Genomic DNA, 25,914 nt, shown 5'->3' on the forward strand with positions numbered 1-25,914 from the left:
TTCTCCTACTTAAATTATTTTCTTATTCTAAATCTGTTGATTTCTAACTACAGTGAATCTGTAAAATTGAGGGCAAAGCCATAACGAATCTAAATGTTGACCTCTAGAATTGCTAGTCTGTAGTCCTACATCATGGTGTGGGTCATTTATATCAATATCCTCCATCCCATGAATGACCCGTTAACCAGCATCAGGGAGATCCCAGACTCCTCCAAGAAGAAATCACTATAGAAGAAACACAAGTGGTGATGTTGAAAAGAAAGCAACTACTACTGCCCACCCCCCAATACCTACCCCATCAAAAACTAACAACTTGTTAAAATACCCCCAATATTCCTTTGAATGGCCTATTTAGTCACATGCTTTCTCTGCATTTATATATTTTGTTTTGTCTTGTTTTGTTTTAGACAGAGTCTTGCTCTGTCACCCAGGCTGGAGTCTAGTGGCATAATCTCGGCTCACTACAACCTCTGCTTTCCGGGTACAAGCGATTCTCCTGCCTCAGCCTCTCAAGTAGCTGGGATTACAGGCGCCTGCCACCACATCCAGCTAATTTTTGGATTTTTAGTAAGGAAGGGGGTTTACCATATTAGCCAGGTTAGTCTTGAATTCCTGAGCTCAAGTGATCCGTCCGCCTTGGCCTCCCAAAGTGCTGGGATTACAGGCGTGAGCCACCGCACCTGGCCTCCTTTGTTATTTTTAATGAAATGGCATCAACAGCTACAGAGGCTCTTTGGAAATTCTAGGAATATCAGTAACTTTTCAATGAAGGCTACGTGATCGGAATAGAAAGTCCAATGAATCTTTGCATGAAATACTTTGATTTTAAAATCACTTGGACATTCCATTTGGGGATACTTTGTTCACATCATGGAGGAAAAAAAAAGTTTAGTTAAGAAGGAGTAAGCAACCTCCGTTTCCCACAAGCCCACACAAATAATATAAGGCAAGAGAATAAGCCACATTTCCATTATATTCTGTTCCTACCAATGAGTCTTTTAGCAGGAGACTAGGACAAAACACAACGGAAACAAAAGCATGGAGTGTTGATAGTTTTATATGCATGAACAACACAGCAATATGCCAATAAGCATTTCCACTGCCAACAACAAGCTATGTTTCCTAAATTATACATAATTCCCAGTAAGCTAACCCATGTTTTTTCTCTCTCTCAAAAAGCATATTACAATACAATCAATCACATGAGATCTCTAATTGCAGCAATTGCATCCATCTAAACTGGTTTATTAAAAAATAAATCATTCGCAAACATCTCTAATTTCACTAGCATTGAGTGGCAATGTGATTGAGATGCACCTCACAGCTGATCCAGGCACTCCAGAGTTTGCCACAACAGCTCAGCTGAGAACCAGCATCCTAAATCCTGGTTTTAAGACCAAACAGTAACAGAGTCAGGAAGAAAATAAAAGATCTAGGATTTGGAGGTCTCAGAAACAGAGGCCATTTTGTCTTAATTTTTCACTTTATTTTTCCTTGGTTTATAATTAACCCATTATTTTGAAAAGATACTCAGAGCAGGAGCAAAAAAAAGAAAGAAAAAAAGAAAAAAATTCTTTTCCTGCCTGTGTGTTTATGTCTGGGATTGACTTGGGCACAGCCACTTCCGCCCACCCATGTGGCTGAGTGACCACACAGTGTAATTTAACTCGAAGGTTTCATTTAGTGTTTGCGAGATGTTGGTGGCTACGGCAGGAAGACCGATTCAAGTAACTGCAATTAACTTTATTTTTAATCAACTGGGTCTTGAAAAAGAAATGTTCTTGTTTTGAAAAATAAGCTAGACTTCTCCCCCTCCATAAAACCCTTTTCTGATACACACCAAAGGCTGCCAGCTCTGGTTCCTTTTTCCACTTGCCCAGCGAGGCCGGCGGGTTCAGCCAGATCACGGTGGTGTGCAAAAGCAGGTCTCCCATGCTCAGATCTGCAACCTGAAAGCCAGAGACGTGACAAAGCTTACTGCGCAGTATTATTAATACTCAGATTTTCATGACGTCTGAAAATTCAGCATGCTGATATTAATTTTACTTCAAGAAAATATTGCTTCTAAAAACATTTGCTTAAATATGCGAGATAATGCGTAAGGTTCAACTGCTTGATTTAGCCATTCCACAATGTAACATATCAAAACATCATGCTGTACACCATAAATATATAACATTTTTACTTGTCAATTTCATGTTTTTGAGAAAAGAAATAGCATCAAAATGACAGACTACATTTTTAAAAAATACTTTCGATTTGTGACTGTCTCAATAACCACCACCAAACAGGCTGAAGATACAATATCCAGTTAACCTTTCCAATGGGAAATAATAGTATCATTATGTTCTAGCCATGTTTGAGCTAGGAACAATACAATGAAATTTTAACAAAAAAATCCTTTAACTCATAAGAAATCTCCCAATTGAAAAATAAATCCTCTCTATTCCCAAAGAAACACACGGAATACAGGGGAGAGAAAAGGCTCGTCTTTTTTTCCCCTTTTTATGCCATGTCTGTCTACTAGAATTTCAGAATAAGATGGCAAATAGGTACAAACTGGGGCTCTGAAATTCACATGCCGTTAGTCTGTTAAAACTGATCTACGAAACTGGGGATGTTTTGTGTTCAAACAGAGACAATTCCCTAAGGAGATGCTAATGGTCGTCCACAACAAAGATCCACCCCCAGGTAACTGCAGACATTTCCATCAGTGAGTATCCACTTTTTGGAAGTGTAAGCAAATTATTTCTTCTTCCAATCCATTTCAAAGATGACTTGATTTCACTTTAGATGAGGGAGAGAGAAGCCAAATGAAGAGTTTGAAGATTCCTCTGTTGACACGGGCAGCGTGAGTGCTGGAACCCCAACAGACCGTGAGGTGTAGTCACTCGCCCCCAGCGGTCACATGCTAAATTGTCTGACAAGTGCTGGTTGCACAGCCATCTAGACACGATGATCCAGAGAGTCTGATGCAAGTTCAATGTCTGCCTCACAACAGTCACATCTGCTTTTCTCAATGGAGTCACTGACCTCCTTCCAAACCGAGCTGAGTTTCCTATACAGTAGCAACCTGTCAACCCTCCACTGAACGCAGTGAACGCAGTGCAGTTGGGATGGCCCTTCTCGAGCCACCAAAACAGGCTACCATGCTGAGATGTGGCTCCATCAGTACAGAGTACAGATGCATTACTGCCTCCCTTGATTGGGATTATTATAATCATCACTGTCATTATTACTGAGCTGTAGTACCATTAGTATAACCAAGGGTTAAAGTAATTTTTAAGCAGCTATATTATTTTGTCTATAGGTATTACGTAACTCATCAACCAAACTCCCAGGATATTACAGCCAAGGTAATGACATAGTCCCCACTACCTATCTCCCAAAGACCCACACAGAGGAGGAGGAATTATATACAAAAGTGAAATTCCCAGGGGCCACAGCCCCTGGGAGTACATCTTTAAAAGTGATTAAAGGCCAACATGGTCGACTGTCCAAACTCTACTTCCTCCCACAGAATTACATTATCTGCACCTTCTGCCATGTGATTTTCCAGCACCTCCCACTAGACTAGGCAGGGTACATACATCACTGCCCAGATGACTTTGGGTGTAGGCATTTGACTTAGCGCCCACCTTCCAGCCATGGGAAGGACTTGCCCAAGACAGCCATTGCTGCTTCAGCCTGGATCCTGGAAGGAAGAGACAAGGAGCACACCAGAACCTTCAGAACTGGAGCTAACCAAGAGAAACCAAACCTTGGTTGACCTACAAAGCCACGTTTAAGATAAATATTTGTTGTAGAGAACCACTGAGATTTTAAGTTATTTGTTACACAACTTAAAATGGGCTGATGCTGTGCCCGTGCACAAGGCTTCTCTCTGGACAAGTTTCCCATGGCAAGTGGAATAGGGGGTCAGGGTGCTCCCTCTGGCCACAGCCTCTCCCTGGGGCTTCCACTGGTTCCCTTCTGAATCTTCCTTCCAAACCCCAAGAGAGTTCTGCTGGGAGGCCTCTACCTTCCTAAGGACTGGGATGCCCTGCTAAGACAGCATTTTTTTTTTTTTTTTTGAGACAGAGTCTCGCTCTGTCGCCCAGGCTGGAGTGCAGTGGCCGGATCTCAGCTCACTGCAAGCTCCGCCTCCCGGGTTCACGCCATTCTCCTGCCTCAGCCTCCCGAGTAGCTGGGACTACAGGCGCCCGCCACGTCGCCCGGCTAGTTTTTTGTATTTTTTTTAGTAGAGACGGGGATTCACCGGGTTAGCCAGGATGGTCTCGATCTCCTGACCTCGTGATCCGCCCGCCTCGGCCTCCCAAAGTACTGGGATTACAGGCTTGAGCCACCGCACCCGGCCTGAGCCAGCATTTTTAAGGACTTCTTTTCAGGGGAAATGCCCTCTTGCATTCTTCTTCCTCCTAGTTAAGCCAAAGGGATTCCTTAGCCCAACTCCCCAGAGTTTAACATGGGGGTAGGAGGTTGAAGACCCAGTTTCATCAAAAAGCTGTTTCTTCGCCAGCTTTGTTCTCTGTGAACCTTCAGAGATATCTTAAGGAACGTTGGCTGAAGACAGGATTCAGGTACCCTGTGTTCCTAGAATGTTAACGTTTCACAATAAACCTGCTGTTACCAGCAGATACTGATAAATGTTCCTATTCCTGTTGACAAACTTCATCAATCCATTCTAGGCTGTTACTTCATATTGCCACTAAGAGGGAACCACAAGGATCAGGAGTTTAGGAATTGCTTTTGTGAAAATCTGAATATAATTTGGGTACCTCCACAATCACCTGCCTCAGTATCTGTCATTCTTCCAATATACTGCTGAGAGCAGTGGAGTAGAATTGTCACTGATTTTGGCATAGACCATCCTATTTCCCAAGACTCATTCTTCCTAGGGTTTTGTTCTTACGGCACTGAGGCTGCTGCATCCTTTCCAGTTTAAAGGCCATTCTCCGCAATGGAAGAAAGAGAGATGAAATGGGGCCTGAGACTTGAGTGACCAACTGCCTTTGAGTAATTGATTCCCACTGGGGGTCTATTTCCTGCTTGTTTGTCTTATCCTGCCACAACAATATCTTCTCTTGCTCTCTTTGGCATCTTTTCCAAGCCAGAAATTCTCTGGGCTTTGCACCTCCTGGTAAAAGTAGGATTTTCCTCCTCTTCAGTCCTGGTACTCAGCCAGTGTCCCTCCTTCCATCTTTTACATATTTCTTTTTACAATCTCAGCCCACAAAAAATACTTTGTATAGCACTATATGGCTTTGTTCCTCACTGGAAAGATTTCTCACGTGTCAGAATTTCACTTTAAAGGACTTCCAGTTTCACTGAAGCCATATTCCCTTTAATAGTCTCTGACTTCTGATCATATTCATCTTTTTTTCCTAAATTCTTTGTAACCCACTATCCATCTCGCCTTCTAATCTTTAGCATCATGGTCATTTGCTCCTAAGGTCATTAAAATCCAATAATTAATTTGGCATATAAAGAAAATATAATACGATGTAATGAAAATGTTCACTTCCATGGCCCAGTAAAATGCACTTCTGTTAGAATGAAATAAACCAAAGGAGAGGAGGACTTCTTACAATAAAAAAAGTTTACGGTATTATTCATATTAGTCAATTAAAAAAAGCATTAAAATTCTGTGATCAGCATAAAATCAAGGTATAAAATTACCTTCAAGATATAACTAAACATATACATAGATATTAAAAACAATCAAAATAAACACCCAAATATGGTAAGTTCCATGTCTTGAAACCATTGTTTTCTTCTTGCCTTTTTCTGTATTTTGCCCTCTTTTTTAATAAGCATAATTACTTTCTTCTTATAAAGTTTTATAAGAAAGTGAGAACTCAGTCCAGGGTGGCAACCTTCATCTTTTCTACACTCTGATAGATTAAATTATCTGCCAAGTAGTCTCAGAACATTCTCATGCTCTGCTTGTTATGTAAAACCAAAATTGTGTTTCAGTTGAAAACTACGTATCCTCTACAGCAGACCTTCCTGGGCTATCAGATTCTGACTGTACACTGTCTTTGAGAGCCTGTGCAACTCTTTATAAGGTGTAGGTAACAGAGATGTGTAAATTCTGTCCAGTCTGATACTGGCCTAGTTGATTTCCTCCAGTTGTGGAAAAACTAGTTTGTCTCATTTACAATTCATCTCAACATTTCTTCACTCCATATATAAACCCGTGTAATTGTACTCTTCCAATGAACCTTTACAACACCTGCCTGGGTCCCCCACATCTTATCAGTAAAATAAATTATGAGATATCATAATTTTACCTCTTTCAGAAAATTATTCTTTAACAGCCTGAAAACTTGTTTTGTTTCATTAAGGACAAAAACAAAAATGAGCCTGGATAATGGCCTTTAATATCTCTAGAGATACGGTGCTTTCTCTAGTCTACACTAAACAACCAAACTTTGTCCCACCCACACGGCTTTTAACCCTGCTGCTAGTCACAGAAGAGTGTTTTTCCTCTAGGTTCCTTCCCACATTTTCTCTTTTTTAAGGTGGAAAGAAAAACTGAGTCTAATATTCTAGTTGAATCTGAGCATACAGAGGCATTGATGAATGTTAATATATATCATATCCCTACGATTCCTCTAAGTATTACTGGTTTTTTTTAATTGAAAAATAATAATTGTATGTATTCAGGGGTACACAGCGATGCTTTGATACACGTACTGTATAACTCATCAGATCAGAGCAATTCACTTCTCCATGCATCTCAAACATCTACCACTTCTCTGTGTTGGCAACAAACTTTTCTTCAGGTAAGAGCTTCTTAATGACTCAGGCACCACTTTCAGCTCACCTTCAGTCTTTCTCAGGTGTATCTGTTCCTGCCACTGCTCTTCTAAGTAGGTTTTTGGGTAGATCTGATTCAGAGTCATCTGAAATTTTCATTCCTTTGACAACTATTTATTGAGCACCCACTATGTGCCTGTGTCATTCTAATCTCTGGAGGTAGAGCCCTGGGCTTTAATGACACTTCTAGAAACAGCCCAGATTGTGGTAATGGAAGTTCACTTTCACACTTAACACAGAATAAAGCCAGAGATCCCCAGGGTGAGGGGCTGAGCATCAGGAAAACATTTCCTACAGGAAGAAATAGTCCAGCTGAGGAAGAAAATTCACATTGCAGCCTTGGATAAAGCACAGATGTTCCACTAAGAAAAACAACAGCATCCTAACTATTTTACTTACAAGTAACACCTCTTTTAAAAAAAGAAAAAAAAAAAGCAAACTCAAACTTGGCTTTCCTGACAGATGTGTCCTGAGAAGATGGGGACCCTCACCTCTTTTTTCTCACCAGTCTGTTCAGCGATCAGCTGGTCAAACACAGCCCCAAACTCTTCATGGATTTTCTGCATCTCATTGATGTGACTGGCAACCTTGTTCATGGTCTTAATGGCCACTGGAAGAAAACAGGCCGTGAAATGAGAAGCTATTTAGAGACCCTCCTGGAGACTCAGGTCTGCGGGGGGTCCCGGGCCGCGGCCTACCGTCCAGGTGGTAGTGCTCCTCGCTCTCAGCATCGGTCAGGGCGAACAGCTCCCTGAGCAGAAGTGGGTACTTGAGGATCCTCTGGATGGGCTTGATGAGGTACGACTCGAGCGTGGATGAGTGCTGCTGCTTCGGGTTCTGGGCATCCAAGAACGCCTTGAAAGCCGTGTCTGTCTTGGCTGGCAGGGTTTAAACACAGGTCATCGGGGTGAAACGCCCACGTGACTCCCTTCCCACAATTTCCCTCCCTTCCTCAGTGACTCCGAGGTGCCTTTTTGCAGGACTGAGCAGAGAGTGGGTGGCAGGAAGAGGGAAAGGTAGGGGAGGGGCGGTCAGGGAGACCACAGGCAGTCAGATCTACGTATTTATGTGTTGGACTGGGGTGGGGAGAAGCCTGATGAGTTAAAGGATGACGGAGTGTAGACTGCAGACACCCGGATTTCCAGTGGCTGCTCTTTATCCTCCTCCTATTACACACGTATTTTTATCCTGATGTTTTGACACCTGGGGCTTTACTGTCCATGGGGAGACTGCCCCACCCACGCTGGTCAGTGCCTGGAGATAGTAAAAGGCTTGCCAGGAAATGTGCCTTTTATAGAGTCCCCACACACTGTCACCTCCTCTCTGAGGCTCTTATACCCTGGGCCACCATTCCCCTGTCCTAATCATCTCAGGGTGGGGAGCAGACATCTTGGCTTCGAGTGCACCCCAGAGCCCGGCCTCCCCAGTTCCTTCCCTCAGAAACCCCAAGAAAGGCTCTTGACCACATCTTCCCCTCGCTCCCTCTGCCTCCTGACTGACCCTGCAGGTCCTCATCTGGACCGCATGGCATGAGGTGCCCCTGCCTCTTGGGAACTCTGAGTGACAAACTGGTAATCATCCATCCCCTGAGCTGTTGGCTTTCTCATCCCAAAATAAGAATAAAGCTACATTCTGAACACTCCTTACCCTAGTTTTCCTAATCTTTCAAGCATTTCACTGCTGGGAAAACCTCTTTAGAAAAAGGCAAGCAGGCCGGGCGCAGTGGCTCATGAATGTAATCCTAGCAGTTTGGGGGGCCGAGGCGGGTGGATCACTTGAGGTCAGGAGTTTGAAACCACCCTGGCCAACCTGCTGAAATCTCATCTCTACTAAAAATACAAAAACATTAACCAGGCTGGTGGCAGGTGCTCGTAATCCCAGCTACTCAGGAGGCGGAGGCAGGAGAATCACTCGAACCTGGGAGGTGGAGGTTGCAGTGAGCCGAGATCACGCCACTGCACTCCAGCCTGGGTGACAGAGCGAGACTCCCAACTCAAAAAAAAAAAAAAAAGAATGAAAATTAAAAAGAACGGCAAGCAGATGCAGAAGCAGCAGCACCTCGCAGTGCCGGTGAAGCGGAGAAAGGCAGGATCTCCCACAGTGATCTGCTCAAAGTTAACTCGGTGGCACCACCTTAGCGTCTGTGGGATCTTATCTGATGCAACTCAAGCAGCACTTTCCTCACCAGCCTTGCCTCCTTCCTCTGTGTCCCAGTTGGTTTGGGAAGCAGCCCTGGGGGGTTGTGGGGCCCCAGACAGAGGTACCTGGCAGGGGCTGATAGGAAGCCATGGCTAATGACTTCCAGGTACAAAGGAATGTTCGGGGAGGGCAAAATATGGGAAGAGGAAGAAACAATGTATCCAAGCAATGTAACAGTGGACACACACTGCCTCTGGGTTGGCGAGCACGTGGGGGTGCTGGGGGGTGTGGCACGGCTAGCACGGGCGCAGAAACTCCACACACCCCTGCCCCATACTTCGCCCAATTACCTTTCCATCTGGCTATTCCTGAGTAGCACCTTTTATGATAAACCAATAAATGAACACAATCAACATTGGAAAAAGCACATTCTTCACATTCAGAACCTAAATATTCATCTGGATGACTTTCCTCCATTGGAAATTTTACATGGCACTCCAATGACTTTATACTTTTCGTAACAGCACCTGGAATGTCACGGGAACTCAAAAATCTCTTCAATAAATAAATACCCTCTCCCTGCAAAAAACAGGGGGAGTGTATATATAATTTTTAAAATATATATATAAACACACACGTATATTTTATTAGAAAGTTTAAAATATAGAAACTTAAATTTACTGATATATATTTTATTAGAAAGCTTAAAATATAGAAATTTAAAAGTTTAATGATATTTATAGATTTTATTAGAAAGTTTAAAATAAATATTAAACTTTTAAACTGTCTAATAAAAATGTCTTTCCATCCCCAGTGGTTAGGGGTATGAGCTAAGACTAAAGATGCTATAAAAGGGCATCAGAACATGATTCTTCTGTCTTTATTTTTTTTTCCTGAGACAGTGTCTCGATCTGTTGCCCAGGCTAGAGTGCGATGGCACATTGTGGATCACTGCAACCTCCACCTCCCGAGTTCAAGCGATTCTCCTGCCTCACCCTCCCGAGTAGCTGGGACTACAGGCATGCACCATCATGTCTGGCTAATTTTTTTTTTTTCTTTTTTGTATTTTTAGCAGAGATGGGGTTTCACCATGTTGGTTAGGCTGGTCTCCAACTCCTGACCTCAAACAATCTGCCTGCCTCAGCCTCCCAAAGGGCTGGGATTAGAGGCGTGAGCCACCGCACCTGGCCCTGTCTTTAATTTTAAAAAACAGCAATCATGGGGGAAGACCTCATAAGACCACAATCTTGTAATCCCCATTAAGCCCCATTAAGAGCAATCAGACTCCCTGAGTTGGCATCATTTCTTGCCTCTCCAAAGCACAAATTCCTGAAGAGAAAGGACACTGGGAAAAGTGGCCAACTGGCCCCATGTGACAGAAGGGCCAGGCTGGGGGCCAGAATATGGGGAAGCAATGGATTTTGTAGGACATCCCGAATCTAAGGCCACGTCTAGAAGGCACCTGGGAACTCTTCCCCAACAAAATATTCATGTCCAAAAATATGCCTGTGGGTATTTCACCTGTCAACTGAATTCCATATCAGAGCAAAAGAGTGCACGGTTCACAGCGCTTGGTACAGTATGGGAGCATCACTCCTCCAGTCCAGCTGTGAGTCCGTGATGAACATGAACATGTACTTTGTTGTTCTCAGAGTTATCCTGACCCTCTAGGCTCATTAGACAATTAGAAAAATATGGGTCAGCTGGGCACAGTGGATCACACCTGTAATCCTAGCACTCCAGGAAGCCAAGGTGGGTGGATCACCTGAGACCTGAGACCAGGAGTTCAAGATCAGCCTGGCCAATATGGTGAGAGCCCATCTCTACTGAAAATACAAAAATTAGCTGGGCATAGTGGTGTGCATCTGTAGTCCCAGCTACTCGGGAGGCTGAGGCAGGAGAATCACTTGAACCGGGGAGGCAGAAGTTGCAGTGAGCTGAGGTCACACCACTACACTCCAGCCTGGGTGACAGTAAGACTCCATCTCAGCAAGAAAAAAAAAGAAAAATATGGGTCATACCCACTGTTTTAAGGGATAGTTTTGAAAGATAATATATTTTTCTTATTGAATTAAGAAACAATCCGTGGGGGCAGAATTTAATCTAATTGAGTGATTAAAAATAACACAAATTGCTCAAGGGCTGAGGTGGGTATATCATTTCACTGTGGAGCAAAGCACTCTACAATTGTTACTTTAACAATCTCATAACAATTAGCATTCAATAAAGGTTGTAAAAGAAACACACGGCACACGTAGAGCCATATGCCCAACACAGCACCCGGGAAAGGTCAGGCAGCATGACAAGGAGAATCCCAGGTCTCCTTTTCATTTGAGGTTCCACCAGAACTCTGTTGCACAGATCACCACTACCATTAGACTGTTTTTATCTGGGGCAGGCTCTTTGTTACCCAGAGATCTGTATTGTGCTGATACTTCCTATTATAGGTTTTAAATTAAGTCAAGCTAGTTCTCTTTGGTAGCAAACATCAACACAACACAAGAACATTATTTACATATCCGTGGGACCTGATCAGCAGCTGTTTACTTGGCAGCTACAGTAAAGTGTTAAGGAACAGCAAGCTGATTTCCAGAGATTCTTTGAAATCAAACTTTCTGTTGGTGCTACTGTTTGCCAAGAAAATGTTTCCTTAATCCTTTTACCATCAAAAACCACCATATGCTGAACTATGGAGACATAACCACTTTCTGGAGACTCTCAGAATGTTCCACCGTCTTCTCAGAATACTTAAGAAAAAGCAGCTTGCCAATATAAAAATTCTACTTTGTCCTGCACAAAAATAAACCACAAATGCAAGAATTTTCAAGGATAACTGAGACAACTCTAGAAGTGCTTTTGGGAGCTGTTATCACACTCCCAGGAACAAAAGTAGGTGAAGGAAAGATAAAATTCCACAAAAAGGTATACAGTAAGTCCTCACTTAATACAGTCAGTAAGTTCTTGGAAACTGCAACTTTATGTAAAATGACATATAATGAAACCAATTTTTTTCCTCATCAACATTACAGTGAAATGATGTTGAACAGAATACATTAGTTGGGGACCTGCTGTACATCGTGTCACTTAAAAGTCACAGTTTCCAAGTACCTATCAACAACATGAAGTGAGGACTTAGTTATGAAGTGTGGTAGGTTATAATCGAAACTAATGAAAACCAGAAATAAAGCAGGGAATTTCTAAACTCCCTACGTTTTTACATAACTGCAAAATGACCCATCAATTCTGGCCCCAAATAGCAAGGTAAAACTTTCATTACAAGAAAACTGACAAAACCATTAATTCAAGATATTGGCCAGGTGTGATGGCTCATGCCTGTAATCCCAGCACTGTGGGAGGCTGAGGTGGGCAGATGATCACTTGAGGTCAGGAATTCAAGACCAGTCTGGCCAACAGGGTGAAACCCCATCTCTACCAAAAAATATAAAAATTAGCCAGGTGTGGTGGCAGGTGCCTGTAGTCCCAGCTACTCAGGAGGCTGAGGCAGGAGAATCGCTTGACCTGAGAGGTGGAGGTTGCAGTGAGCCGAGATCTTGCCACTGCACTCCAGCCTGGGCAACAGTGAGACCCTGTCTCAAAAAGGAAAAAAAAAAAAAAGAGAACACATTGCATTGTTCAGCACCCCTATCAGTGGCTTGCTGGAACATCTATCTGGCAATCAATGACTCTTAGATTTCTGTCCAAAAGCCTCCAACCACTGTCAGCCACACAACCGAGAAGCAGCACACCCCCACCTCCATAGCCTCAGAGGTCTTACCTTTCACCAGAACCTTGGGAACTTTTGTGTGGCTGGCGCAGAAGGCACTGTAGAGCTTGAAGCGGTCAGCATAATACAGGAACGATCCCCCCAGAGAGAACAGCACTTTCTGCATTTGATGAGAAAAGGAAGAGTTGGTTTGTTTCCTTCCTCCACTGGAAATACCAGCAGGTTATGGCAGACAGCTCACATCTGCCTGGCTCACCCCACAAATCAACACCTTCCGTGCCTGTCAGAGCCTTTCTTTGTTATCAAATGCCCTAAAACTGCCCATTACAAAGTAGGTGCATGTACAAGTTTGTGTACAAGGTGTTGGACTTTGTCTTCTTAGTATTTACAGGGGAGATGTCCCTGGTTTTCCAGGTCTGTGTCTTTTAATAACCTATCTAGGCTGTTTGAATGTTGACGAGAAAGTATATATTTTGGAAAAATCAGAAATCTCAATTCTCTCATTAGCTCCTGTTGGCAAACTAAATAAAGGCAGGAAATGCTCATACCGCCTGCTCCCGAAGTAGAATACGTTCCTCTGATCGCTATCTTCATGCCTTCCAAAACCACCCTCTCTTCTAGCGGTTAAGAACATAAGCAATATTAAAGGAAGAAACATGCTTAACTATGGAAATCAGTATCATCTCCCCAGCCTGTCTGCCCTATCCCAGCAGGTTCACAACTGGGTAGAGGCCTTCTCATTAAGATTTTACTATGCCTGACAGGATACTTTGCATCCACATAAAATATATATATATATAGCCTCAGAAAAACATCTTCTGTGAGTTTCACACTGAAAGAGTCTTGTTCAGAAAGAAGCCTTATTTAGCGTATCGAGGCTTAGAATTAAAAGGCAGACTTCAAGCAAAGAAATAAGGTTTTAAATTTGAGTAACAAACTAGGTTCCCCAAAATGCAATTTATCTAATGAACACTGACAGTCTGTCCATGACAAAAAAAAAAAAAGTTTATTTTAAACCATACGTAATTGGTAATTAGAGGCCTCACTTCTCTTCTCGCATGTTCTTTTTCTCCTTTACTTTCCAAGTCCTCCCCAAATCTCTACCCTAGCATGGAGGGTGTCAGCAGGAGTACCCTGGGTACTGCCGTCGGACTTTGAGAGAGACAGTTATCCTTGGAGCCTGATATGGTTTGGCTGTGTCCTCAACCAAATCTTACCTTGAAGTGTAGCTCCTATAATCCCCATATGTTGTGGGAAGTAACTGAAGAATGGAGGCAGGTTTTTCCTGTGCTGTTCTCATGATAGTAAGTCTCATGAGATCTGACGGTTTTTATAAAGGGCAGTTCCCTTGCACACGCTCTCTTGCCTGCCACCATGTAAGACGTGACTTTGCTCCTCCTGAGGCCTCCCCAGCCATATGGAACTGTGAATCCATTAAACCTCTTTTTCTTTACAAATTACCCAGTCTGAGGTATTTCTTCATAGCAATGTGAAAATTAACTAATACAGAGTCATACTCAAGAATTAAGCAAAGAAAAGTTGGGGAAGAAAATGTGCTAAATGTAACCCCTTCCTTTAGCCATCCTAAAGCCATTCATTTAACTTAATATTTACCCTACCATAACCACAGATGAAACATTAAGGTATTCTCTTATTCCTCCTGCCTTATGATTATCAGGGAACACAGTGCACACAAGTATGAGGGGTTTATACACAAAGACCACACTTCCCCAATGTTTCTGTTCTTCAGGACTTAATAACGCCTCTCACAGGCTGATGTACATTGCAAATTTCCAAATGAAAATTTTATCAAAACTTACTTAACATCAGAACTAATTATTTCCTTCTGACACTACCTGAGACTAATGCTCTATGCAACTCAGTTTGAAGATTTTAACAAATTTTTTGTTTTTTGTCAAATATACAATGAGGAATTTTTTTTTAGTTTTTGTTTTGAGATGGAGTCTCACTGTGTTGTCCAGGCTGGAGTGCAGTGGCGCTATCTCGGCTCACTGCAAGCTCCGCCTCCCAGGTTCATGCCATTCTCCTGCCTCAGCCTCCAGAGTAGCTGGGACTACAGGCCCCTGCCACCAAGCCAGGCTAATGTTTTGTATTTTTTAGTAGAGACGGGGTTTCACTGTGTTAGCCAGGATGGTCTGGATCTCCTGACCTTGTGATCCGCCCGCCTCGGCCTCCCAAAGTGCTGGGATTACAGGCGTGAGCCACCGCGCCCAGCCGACAATGATAATTTTTAAAAGGGCAGCAATTGTGGAAATCGACAGCAATAGGTTTGGGAGCAAACAGCGACTGTGTGGAAACCAACTCAGAGAGCCCGGAGAGAATCCCGCAGGTAGGCACGCTCAGTGCTCATCAGCCATCTCGCCTTACCGATGGAATGGAGACAATCAGATTGTGCTGTAAGCAGCAAAGTGGTCTGTGAAGAGGGTCCCACTTACATGGAATTGAGAAGAGTGACTGTTGAGTATGGAAGTACAGGTTTGGTATCCTTGATCCAAAATGCTTGGGACCAGAAGTATTTCAGATTTCATATGTTTTCAGATTTGGGAATATCTGCATTATATTTATTGGTTGAGCATCAAAAATCGAAAATCCAGAATGCTCCAATGGCCATTTCCTTTGGGCATCATGTGGGCACTCAAAAAGTTGCTGATACAGCAGTTCAGATTTCAGATTTTCAGATTTGAGAAGCTCCACCTGTAGCTAAAAGAAGCAACGTACCAGCCCCTCCCTAGAATAACACTGCTCTCAGTACACTCAAGTTCATATCAAAGTCCTATTACCCAAAGTCTCCTTCTTGTGAATCCTTTTAATGATGAACTGGACCCAAACTCAAAGAACCAGTCCCACAGCAAAAGACTTACAAATGAATATAATGAATATTAGCTACGTTAGGTTAAAACAATAAAGTACATCTATATCCATTTTTTAACCAACCCTGGCCTCCAGAATACATCCATTTTTATTAAGCAGCTTTTTTGTTTATCTAACTACCGGGCCACATCACGTGTTCTAATGTGCAAATTATTAATTTACTCATTTAGAAAACAGATATCACTACAAGGAACCTAACTGTATTTCAAATGAAGAGCATTAACCACCAAGAAGCAATTTTTGAATACAAAAATGAACTACATGGAGTATTTAGGGTGAAAGATATATTGTGCCTACAACTTTCTCTTAAATGGTTTAGGAAGAAAATACTTTATATGTACACATAGACACACCATACATGCATAATGCACACACATGCACATATAGATACATATGCGCATAGGAGACAGGGAGGGGAAGAAAGAATAAAGCAAATGTAGCTCAATGTTACCATTTGGGGAATCTAGATGAAGGGTATTCAGGAATTCTTTGCACTATTCTTGTCACTTTTCTGTACGTCTGAAATTATATCCAAACAAAAATGAACACCTATAACATATACATATATATTCACATACTTATGTGTGTTTGTATGTAATTCTTAGTAGCTCCTGTTGCAGAGAGACAATGTAAAGAGATAACACACACACACAAACATATATTGAGGCAGAGTATCGAGGTGAGGCAGTCTTTACCTCAGCTCCAAAATGTGTACCCTAACATTACACAGCTAGATTTCTGCAAGTGTTAGAAGACAGGCAAAGAGTATGGGGCCTAGACATATATGAACAACTGATTCATAACATAAATGCAAAAGATATTGAGTGGAAAAAGGATCAAACAATAGTCACTGCAACAAACAGGATGAGAAAAATTGGATATTCATACACATACAAGTTAACTTTGATTCCTACATTAAACCATAACAAATTTAAGTTCAAATAGATCAGAAGTCTAAATGTAAAACTACGAAACTTCTAAGAGAAAACACAGGAAAAAACCTTTATGATCCTGGTTTAGGCAAAGATTTCACAGATAAGACACCAAACGTGTGATTCAAAAAGGGAAAATGTAAAAAACTGTACTTCATCAAAATTAAAAACTTCTGCTCTGTGAAGGGCACTGTCAAGAGAATGAAAAGATGGGCCTCAAACACAGAAAAAAAATTTACAAATCATGTATCTGATAAAGGACTTATATTCAGGATATACAAAGAACTCTCAAAACTCATTATAAGTAAACAAATAACCCAGTAAAATAAGCAAATTATTTGAACAAACACTTCACCAAGGTGGATACACTGAGGGCAAAAAAGCACATAAAAGAAGATGCTCATCATCGTAAGTCATTAGGGAAATGACAATTAGAACCATAATGAGGTGCTACCACACACCTGTTAGAATGGCTAAAAAAGTGACCGTGACCTCAGCAGAACAATGAGGAGGAACAGATGTGCGAGGGAGCTGCAATGGTATAACCACTCTGTAGAACAGTTTAGCAGTTTCTTAAAAAGTTAAACATACCCTTACCATATGACCCACCCATTCCCTTCCTGGGGACCTAAGAGAAATGAGAGCATATATCCAGACTAAAACTTGTACACCAATGTTCACAGCAGCTTTATTTGTAATTACCAAAAACTGGAAACAACTCAAATGTCCAAGAAAGGTGAGTGGATAACAAAGTGTGGTCTATCCATTCAATGGAAGACAATGCAGCAATGAAAAGGAATGAGCTCTTGAGACACGCAGCAATATGGACGGATCTCAGTAAAACTATGCTGAGTGGAAGGAGTCCCCAAAAAACAGGTACTTGGTATGGGAGTCCACCAATATACAATTCCAGAATGCAAACGTTATTTATAATAACAGGGAGCAGGGGTAGAGTGGGAGGGCAGTAAGAAGCAGGAGAGACAAACCACAAAACGGCAGGACAAGACTTTTAGGAGTAACGATTATGTGCATTGTCCTGATTGTGGTGATGGTTTCACAGGGGTGTGTGTGTGTGAATTCATCAAATTCCACACTAAATACATGCGGCATATTCTACTGCACAATTATACCTTAATCTGTTTGTTAAAGCACATGAGGGTGACATGTAAGCCAACACATGAAGCAGTGTGCTTTGTTAATTGGAGATGCAACACAGGAAATCTGCAATAAAAGAAAGCTAAGCAGGGGAGAGGAAATAAGCAGCCTTGCTAAGGCACTAGTCATAAATCCTCATTAGGCTGCAAGGACACTGTGTGCTGGAAGATTGTCTTCCTCCTGGATAATTATAAGCATTTCCATTAAGCAAAGTTTCCCAGAACAGGGTATATTAATGTGTCTACTGGGTGACCAGAAGTGCCTTTTTTTTTTTTTTTAAGACAGAGTCTCGTTCTTGTCCCCCAGACTAGACTGCAGTGCCACAATCTCGGCTCACTACAACTTCTGCATCCTGGGTTCAAGAGATTCTCCTGCCTCAGCCTCCTGAGTAGCTGGGATTACAGGCGCCCGCCACCATGCCCAGCTAATTTTTGTACTTTTAGTAGAGATGGGATTTTGCCATGTTGGCCAGGCTGGTCTCGAACTCCTGACCTCGGATGATTCGCCTGCCTTGGCCTCTCAAAGTGCCAGGATTACAGGCATGACCCACCGTGTCTGGCCAGGAATGCTTATTCTAATTCACTAATAGCTAAAGCATTAAAGGGCCCCCGCATAAACCAAACAAAAGGTCAAGGCTGGTACTTAGCACTAAAAGCCAGCAGCTGCACCAGTTTAATGCAAATTGATGGCCTTGGTCTTCCCTTAGCCAGACCGGCAAGACACACTCTGTTCTCCTCTCAGACACCCTTAAGGAACGGAGGCCACTGTGGCCCTCCAATGAAGACGTCAACATGATCAGGGGATTCAACTTGAGCCACACTATGGTCCTGACGCCAGAGGCAGCTTTGCACTACTTACCTTAAATTGGTCGACCTTCTCAAGCTTTTCCAAATCAGGTACCAGTCTCACTCCATCTTCTAGAGTTTTAAGGAATTCTACTTGAAACTCCACCATTTCCGTTAAATTTCCAAAAAGCACGTCAAGCTAGAAATGAAACAGAATTTAATCCACCTCATATCTCATTAGTCTTCCTAAACTTTATTTATATCTGATTACAAGGTTTTTCCATCAATTCTTAACAATCAAGAGAATAATCCCCCTAGAGAGTGGGGCGGATTTTTCACTCTCCATGAGCACACCAAAGCTTAGCAGGCAGTAATTTCACCTCCTTACTACAATTAAATACATTTAAAATGTTTTCAGTGTTACACGTGTCCCCATTTTTCCCTTTTTACCAGCAAGTCAAACCATGGTATGATATTCACAAAGTTGTAAACCATTTCCACAATACCTCATCTTGGGTGAGAAAAGTTTCTTTTTGAAGAGGCTTTAGGTATCTCTCCATGAGACAGTTTAAATCCTAAGAATTGAAAAGAGACCTCATTAGCATATGTTAACATCTATAAAAGAATCTAGAAGAGAACAAACAGATCATGTCCTGACGGCTAACATTAGAGACTCCAGGTCAGTAAGGTCCATTTCAAGCAGGAGTAAGCCAACCTTTTCTGTCAATATTTTAGGCTTCGAGGACTACAATACGGTCTCCGTTGCAACTTCCTCAACTGGAGCACCAAAGCAGGCATACACAATACGTCAAGGAATGAGTGTGGCTGTGTTCTCATCAAACTTTATTTGCGAAAACAGGCAGCGGGCTGGATTTGACCCGAGGGCCGTCGTTTGCTAACCTCTGATTTAAAGACTAAAACATAGATACTTAAACAGATCACCCTGCTTTCTCATGGGGAATGTGACCAGGTGTCAAAACAAGTGATAACACAAAGACAACAGACCTGACACTCTTCTGGCTAGACTCTAATTAGATTATGAAGATCATACCCTCAACTTTCTTAAAATTAAATTTAGCTTTCTTATTAGGTCAAACACACACAGACACACACATATAAATGAATTGCTCTAAGAATTGCTAGGCTTCCTTAAAAATCACAAGGAGGCGGCCCGGTGCCGTGGCTCACGCTTGTAATCCCAGCACTTTAGGAGGCCGAGGCAGGTGGATCACGAGGTCAGGAGATTGAGACCATCCTGGCTAACACGGTGAAACCCCGTTTCTACTAAAAATACAAAAAATTAACCGGGCGTGGTGGCGGGCGCCTGTAGTCCCAGCTACTTGGGAGGCTGAGGCAGGAGAATGGCGTGAACCCGGGAGGTGGAGCTTGCAGTGAGCCGAGATCCCGCCACTGCACTCCAGCCTGGGCAACAGAGCCAGACTCCGTCTTTAAAAAAAAAAAAAAAAAATCACAAGGAGGCTGGGCGTGGTAGCTCTCACGTCTATAATCCCAGCACTTTGGGAAGCCAAGGTGGGAGGATCACTTGAGCCCATGAGTTCGAAACCAGTATGGGCAACATGGTGAAACCCCCTCTCTACAAAAAATAGAAAATGGGACTGGGCATGGTGGTGTGCACTTGTGGTCTCAGCTCCTCAGGAGGCTGAGCGGGGAGGATCACTTGAGCTCAGGAGGTCAAGGCTGCAGTGAGCTATGATGACACCATTGTACTCCAGCCTGGCCAACAGAGTGAGACTATCTTAAAAAAACACAACAACTCAAAACAAGCTTTTAACATTCAGAGTAAAGGCAAAATTCCAGGAGAACCCAAGACACTCTTCATGACCACGGTTTGACTCAGCGGTTAGTGAAAACCAGCAGAAACAGACTTCTCCTTTCTGAGGCAGAGGGAGGGGAGGGGGAGAAACATACCTTCACATAGGTGCGCTCTGTCTCCAGGAGCTCGCAGATCACCTTACGCAGCTTATCCGCATCTGAGAGTTGTCTCATGGTCGCCAGCTGAGGCCCCGTGGAGTCCTGAGGCGATGGGCTCTGGTCAGAGGGGTTCATCTCATGCAAACTGCGGCAAAATGCAGCCACCTGTTCTGTACTCTTCAGAGCACGGGGGGAAGGGAAGGCAGAGGTCGTTATCCCTCATTAGACACACCTGACACCTGGACCTCCTAGAGGTGTTCTTCCTGGTTAATGAAATGTCACATATGAATGTTGTCTTGTGTTTCCACAAATTGTTCCACATTTATGAGAACTTCTTGAATGCTCAAAACCACCAGGATAACAATTGCTACCATACACTAATCACTTACCACATGCCTACGCCGGTCTGATGCATTTCACCTGCCCACACGGGAAGGCCAACGGAAGCCCAGAGGGGTTAAGTAACTCGTCCAAGACGATGCAGTATGTAAGTGGCAGAGCTGGGATTTGAACCAGGCAATCTGGTTCCAAAGCCTATGGATCTCAACCACTCCCCAAGAAAGAAGTTGATAAATCAGGAGACATAAAACTTAGCTGCATTTCACCCAAGGTACAAGCCTAATTAATGATCAGACTCCCAGTTCAGTACACTATCTACTTTGCAATGTTGCAAAGATGATTTTACAAGCTAAGGTTCTTCCTGTTAAAAATGGACACTAAGTCAACTTTCTAGATTAAGATAGATACCTGTACTTAAAAAAAAATTTCTCCCTCTCCACCTTCTCCAAAGCCAAAAAGATACCACTCCCCTTTAAGAATAAGGGAATCAGCCCTAAAACGGGCCTCAACGGGAGATCCCAGTCTCCACACCTACCGGGGATGAATCAGGTGCAGACCATAAGGGTTGCACGTATTTTGTCATCCATTTGAAATCCAGGATTCCAGGATTCTAAAATTCCAACTTTTGCAGTTACACAAACAGTTCTCCAAAGCATGAGCTACTGTAAAAACCCATGAGACCAGTAGTTCTCCACTTTGGCTGCTTATGAGAATCACCTAGGGAGCTTTTCAACATCCCAATGCCCGTGAACACCAGAGATCAATTTCATCAGAATCTCTGGGGTGGGATATGCAGATATCAGTATTTTTTTAAAGCTCTCCGTGTAATTGCTCTAGAGGCTATGTAGTAGCACAAAATCTCATTCACTAAAACTTGTTCCAATGCACCAATGAATGTTTGATGGAAATTTTCTTTCTTTTGTTTTTGGAGACAGAGTCTGGCTTTGTTGCCCAGGCTGGAGTGCAGAGGCACGATCTCGGCTCACTGCAACCTCTGCCTTCCGGGTTCACGCCATTCTCCTGCCTCAGCCTCCCGAGGAGCTGGGACTACAGGCGCCCGCCATCACGCCTGGCTAAATTTTTGTATTTTTAATAGAGACGGAGTTTCACTGTGTTAGCCAGGATGGTCTGGATCTCCTGACCTCGTGATCCACCCGCCTCGGCCTCCCCAAGTGCTAGGATTACAGGCGTGAGCCACCGTGCCTGGCCCCGGAAATTTTCTTGAAGCTAGTGGCTGCCCTTCTTACACTTCTCTCTCTGCTTCTGTTGTCTAATTCAACTCTAGGCACAAAGTATTTCCAGCAAATCCCGGTGCAAATAAATAATAACTTCTTCTATCACCCATCTACCCGGCAAGAACATGAGAATATCCTCCCAAAAACAACAGTTAGTGCACAGAGCTGAAAGTCAAGGCTGGTGTTTCATGTAGGGCAGAAAAGCTAAAATCAAGCGTATGCCATGGAACAGTTTTAAACACAGAGGAAGGCAGCTAACATTGAAGAGCCTTTCCCTCATTAGCATATCCAAAAGGGAAGGAAGTCTGGAATAAAGATGAAGCAAGGACAGGGAAAATCAGAACCTAACAAGAATGCATTAGCTGCAGTGGCACGACAGGACAGAGGAGAGCCAGGACCCACATCCACATAATTATTATTCTAATTCTCTTACAATCACCACATATTTGTTGCTAGCACTAACCCTAGTCTTACGTGCCAGATGGTGTCAGTCACCTCTCAGTGGCACTATCCAGTGTTTTCTGTAGAAATGCATGTTTCTGACAGACACTGAATAACCCCACAAACAATTTTCCCTTAGGTGACTGAATGGAAAAATTGACCAAAATGGGCTGAGCTGTATGGTATGTAAATTATATCTCAACAGGGCTGTTAAAAAGAAAAACGATGTGTTTTTGATCAAAGCTTGTTTCAGTAGAAATAAACTAAACAATTTTATTTAGTTATGCTAGAATTTCACTAACTCAAAATCATCATTAAATATGCAGTCAAGTAGGGCTTTGTCTTAAAAATTACAAAGGAACAAATACATCCATTTTAGCAAAAATCCTCATGTGTCTTTTAGATGACCCAGTGATAACTGTAATAGAAAACTCATTATAACATAGTCATAATAAGAAAGAAAGCAAACCCTTGACAAAATGAAAATCCATGGACAGACAGTGGTAACAGCTGACAACTAACTGTTCCCTGCCCTTATCTTATCCCAGACTCTCCTTGGTTGCTTTGATTTGGTACCTGGCAAAGGCACCTAACACAACAAATGTATAATTGGCACCTTTCTTTATACCATGCTTTTCTAAAGGTTCCAACTGTAACCACAGCTGTCTGTTTTTCACAGAATTAATGGGAAAGCTACTGCTCATAGCAACTACATCCTTCACTGCAGTCTAATACAGTGAGTCCCTACTTCACGTGGTTTATAGGTTCTTGGAAATTGACTTTAAACGGCATAAAGAAACCACTTTTACCGTAGGCTAATTGATACAAACAAGTTAAGTTCCTATAGCACATTTCTGGTCACAAAAAAAGTCACCACACTTCTAAATAAAGACCAAAAGACTCTGAATATTAAACACTGAAATAAATGTAAGCTAGATATACATTTAAGTAAGATAAATAAAAACAAGTTAAGAGAACTATTTACCCAACTGTTGGTGAACTGGTGAGTGATAGTGGTCACAGCAGTAATGTGTTAAGTCAAGCAATAAATGTTTGCAAAGCAAAAATTTTAAGGAGCACCTCCTACCACCATGCAGTTCAAAAACTAGCAAGAACAACTTTGGCAGGATCTCTGAATACTTTTGTACCGCATAGTTTACTGCTATGCATTTGTATGATTGTATACTTTACAAATTTTTATTTTATAATGATTTGTATTCATGTATTCACTCATTTTCCAACCTACTTATTCCAGCTCAGGATCATGGGTGACTGGAGCCTATCTTGACAGCTCAGGGTGCAAGGCAGAAACCAACCCTGAATAGAATGCCATTCCATCACGGGGTGCACACACACACACAAACACACACTCACTCAGGGACCACTGAGACATGCCAATTCATCCCACGTGCCCGTTTTTGGGACGTGAGAGCAAACTCAGTACCCAGAAAAAACCCACGAAGACCTGGATTGAACATGCAAATTCCACGTAGACAGGGGTCCTGGTCAAAAATCAATTTTTTTTCACATAAACATTATAATGAAATGATGTCGAACAAAACGTTATCTGAGGACCTGCCACAGAAGCACAGCACACCTTTTATCATTTAGGCAAACTGCCCGTGTGAAACTGGTGATTCACAAAAGGCAAAACGTTACAAACACGGGGATCTGACACATATCAAAGGCAGGAAACCCAAAAGACAAAGGAACCTAACATATTCCTTTGTGCTTCCAATTCACACCTCATCAATGGGTTTTCATTCCATCTGTTCTACCACAAATACTTTGAGAATTCCATTTTTAAGAGTGTGAACAGGGTTTCTGACTTGGTCTATGTAAAGTTTACCACTTCTGAGGTTTGGCATCCTTAGTTTGAAGCAGGCGTGTGGGGTGAGCTCAGGTTAGTAGGATGCAGGCTAGGGCTTCAGTGCTCTAAATCCAGCTGTCTCCTACCCCAACCTCGCCCTCAGACAGCCAGAGCTAAGTTCTGGATTACATTAGAAAACACCTTTAGCATCTCAGGGGACAGCTAAAATTCCTTTGGGTCCTCTTTGGACATTTCACAGCCTTAAATATCCCTTCCTTACATACAACCTAAGCCTAGGATAGACTTAGCTGACTGGTCTCTCAAGTTGAGCAAGAGACAAAGCGGTTTCCCCACTGGCAATCCTATTTAAGACTCAAGGCACCAACCCTCAGGTGCAGCACAAGGAACTGAGTCCAAATGGATGTAATCTCTTTACTGTCAACTGCACATTATTTGAATAAAGAATAAAAAGGTATCATATGCATAATTACAAGTTAAAATGCACATACATGTTGTTAAGGGGGTGTTATATATAAGGCTCTTAAAATTTGCTTGGAAACAACTTAAAAGGATGTCATCAAGTTTGAAAATTCTGTTTGATTAAAATAATACCCCCCCAAATTTTTTTTTGTAAGGAATTATGAAATGCAGGTTTTCTTTAGAATACCTCTAAGCTAGAGATTTTTCTGTACTGTGGGGCTCAGCTTTTAAATCCCCCTCCCTCTTTACTGTGGCCAAACTTCTTTACATCAAAATCCATCAGGCCCTTCTCCATGCAGCTTAGCCACGATGTAGAATGTAGGAGGAGCTGGGTTCAGGGTTTTGCCCCGCTCCACCATTGAGTGTTAGAGATGGCATCCTAGTCATTCCCACACCAAGCGTTGTCGCCACAGGTGCCCAGAAAGGTCGCCTCAATGGGAGGTTCCCAACATGCTCCCAAAAGCCAAGTATCCTGGATGTGGGACAAGCAGCTTAGGGCTCCAGCAAGGGGAAGACAGACCAGGTTTCTCCAGTGGGGCAAATACAAACCTCTCCCCTACTTGAGGACTGTAATCAGTCACCCTGGAAACCAAAAAAGCACTTACAGGCATTTTGAGAGTTTAAAACTGTTAAAGGGTAGCAGAGCTCTTCCACGGTCAGGACTAAGAATTATCCAACCAACATACAGACAAGGAGAGGACAATGGCAAGAGGAAATGGGCCACTTTACTGAGACCAGCGTGATGCTCAATGTTTAGAATGCTGCTTTCCTCCTGTGGAAGATGAAAAGAAAGTACAGAAAGAGGGGGGTAGACTTTTAAGTACACACTATCAACTCAAGCCACCCAGCTGTTTAAGCTCTTCCTGTTATGCAACCACCAAAGGCAATTTCTAACTCTAGATGAGTTCACAGTTCTAAAACTGTTCTTTGAGTCTGACCGATTTAACACATCCCACAGATTTAAAAGGGGCCAGAGTGGCCTAAAATCTTATAGCCTTTACTTAAGCTTTTTTTGGGGACAATGCGCTCCATAATTTCAGAGACATGATGTACAATGGTAATCCCTACAGTTCTCAATCACCTTTTCAGTTTCCTGTTAACCAACTTCAAAGAAGAAATATCCAAGAAGGAAGAAGGCTTATGTGAGCAAATCAGGTGCACGCGCTGTAGAAGTTTAAGTTTGATTAAATGACACAACATCTAATGGTCGACAGACTGCGCTATTAAT

The 25,914-nt window shown here is 42.6% G+C and overlaps 1 protein-coding gene across 4 annotated transcripts in view; it reads right to left on the minus strand.

Moving 5' to 3' along the window:
* TIAM1 (TIAM Rac1 associated GEF 1) overlaps positions 1 to 25,914 on the minus strand; it is a 446,951-nt gene that overhangs the window by 16,256 nt on the left and 404,781 nt on the right. For all 4 annotated transcript variants that reach the window (XM_033232291.1, XM_033232293.1, XM_033232295.1 and 1 more), the window contains 7 exons: positions 20,379 to 20,558; positions 18,956 to 19,024; positions 18,523 to 18,648; positions 12,737 to 12,845; positions 7,521 to 7,700; positions 7,314 to 7,432; positions 1,841 to 1,949 (listed from right to left, as the gene is read on the minus strand). In XM_033232291.1, the coding sequence (XP_033088182.1) occupies positions 1,841 to 1,949; positions 7,314 to 7,432; positions 7,521 to 7,700; positions 12,737 to 12,845; positions 18,523 to 18,648; positions 18,956 to 19,024; positions 20,379 to 20,558 (892 nt within the window). The remainder of the gene's footprint in view (positions 1 to 1,840; positions 1,950 to 7,313; positions 7,433 to 7,520; positions 7,701 to 12,736; positions 12,846 to 18,522; positions 18,649 to 18,955; positions 19,025 to 20,378; positions 20,559 to 25,914) is intronic.

The sequence above is a fragment of the Trachypithecus francoisi genome, unplaced genomic scaffold (assembly GCF_009764315.1).
Source record: "Trachypithecus francoisi isolate TF-2019V2 unplaced genomic scaffold, Tfra_2.0 Lachesis_group14, whole genome shotgun sequence".
NCBI classification, from domain to species: Eukaryota; Metazoa; Chordata; class Mammalia; order Primates; family Cercopithecidae; genus Trachypithecus; species Trachypithecus francoisi.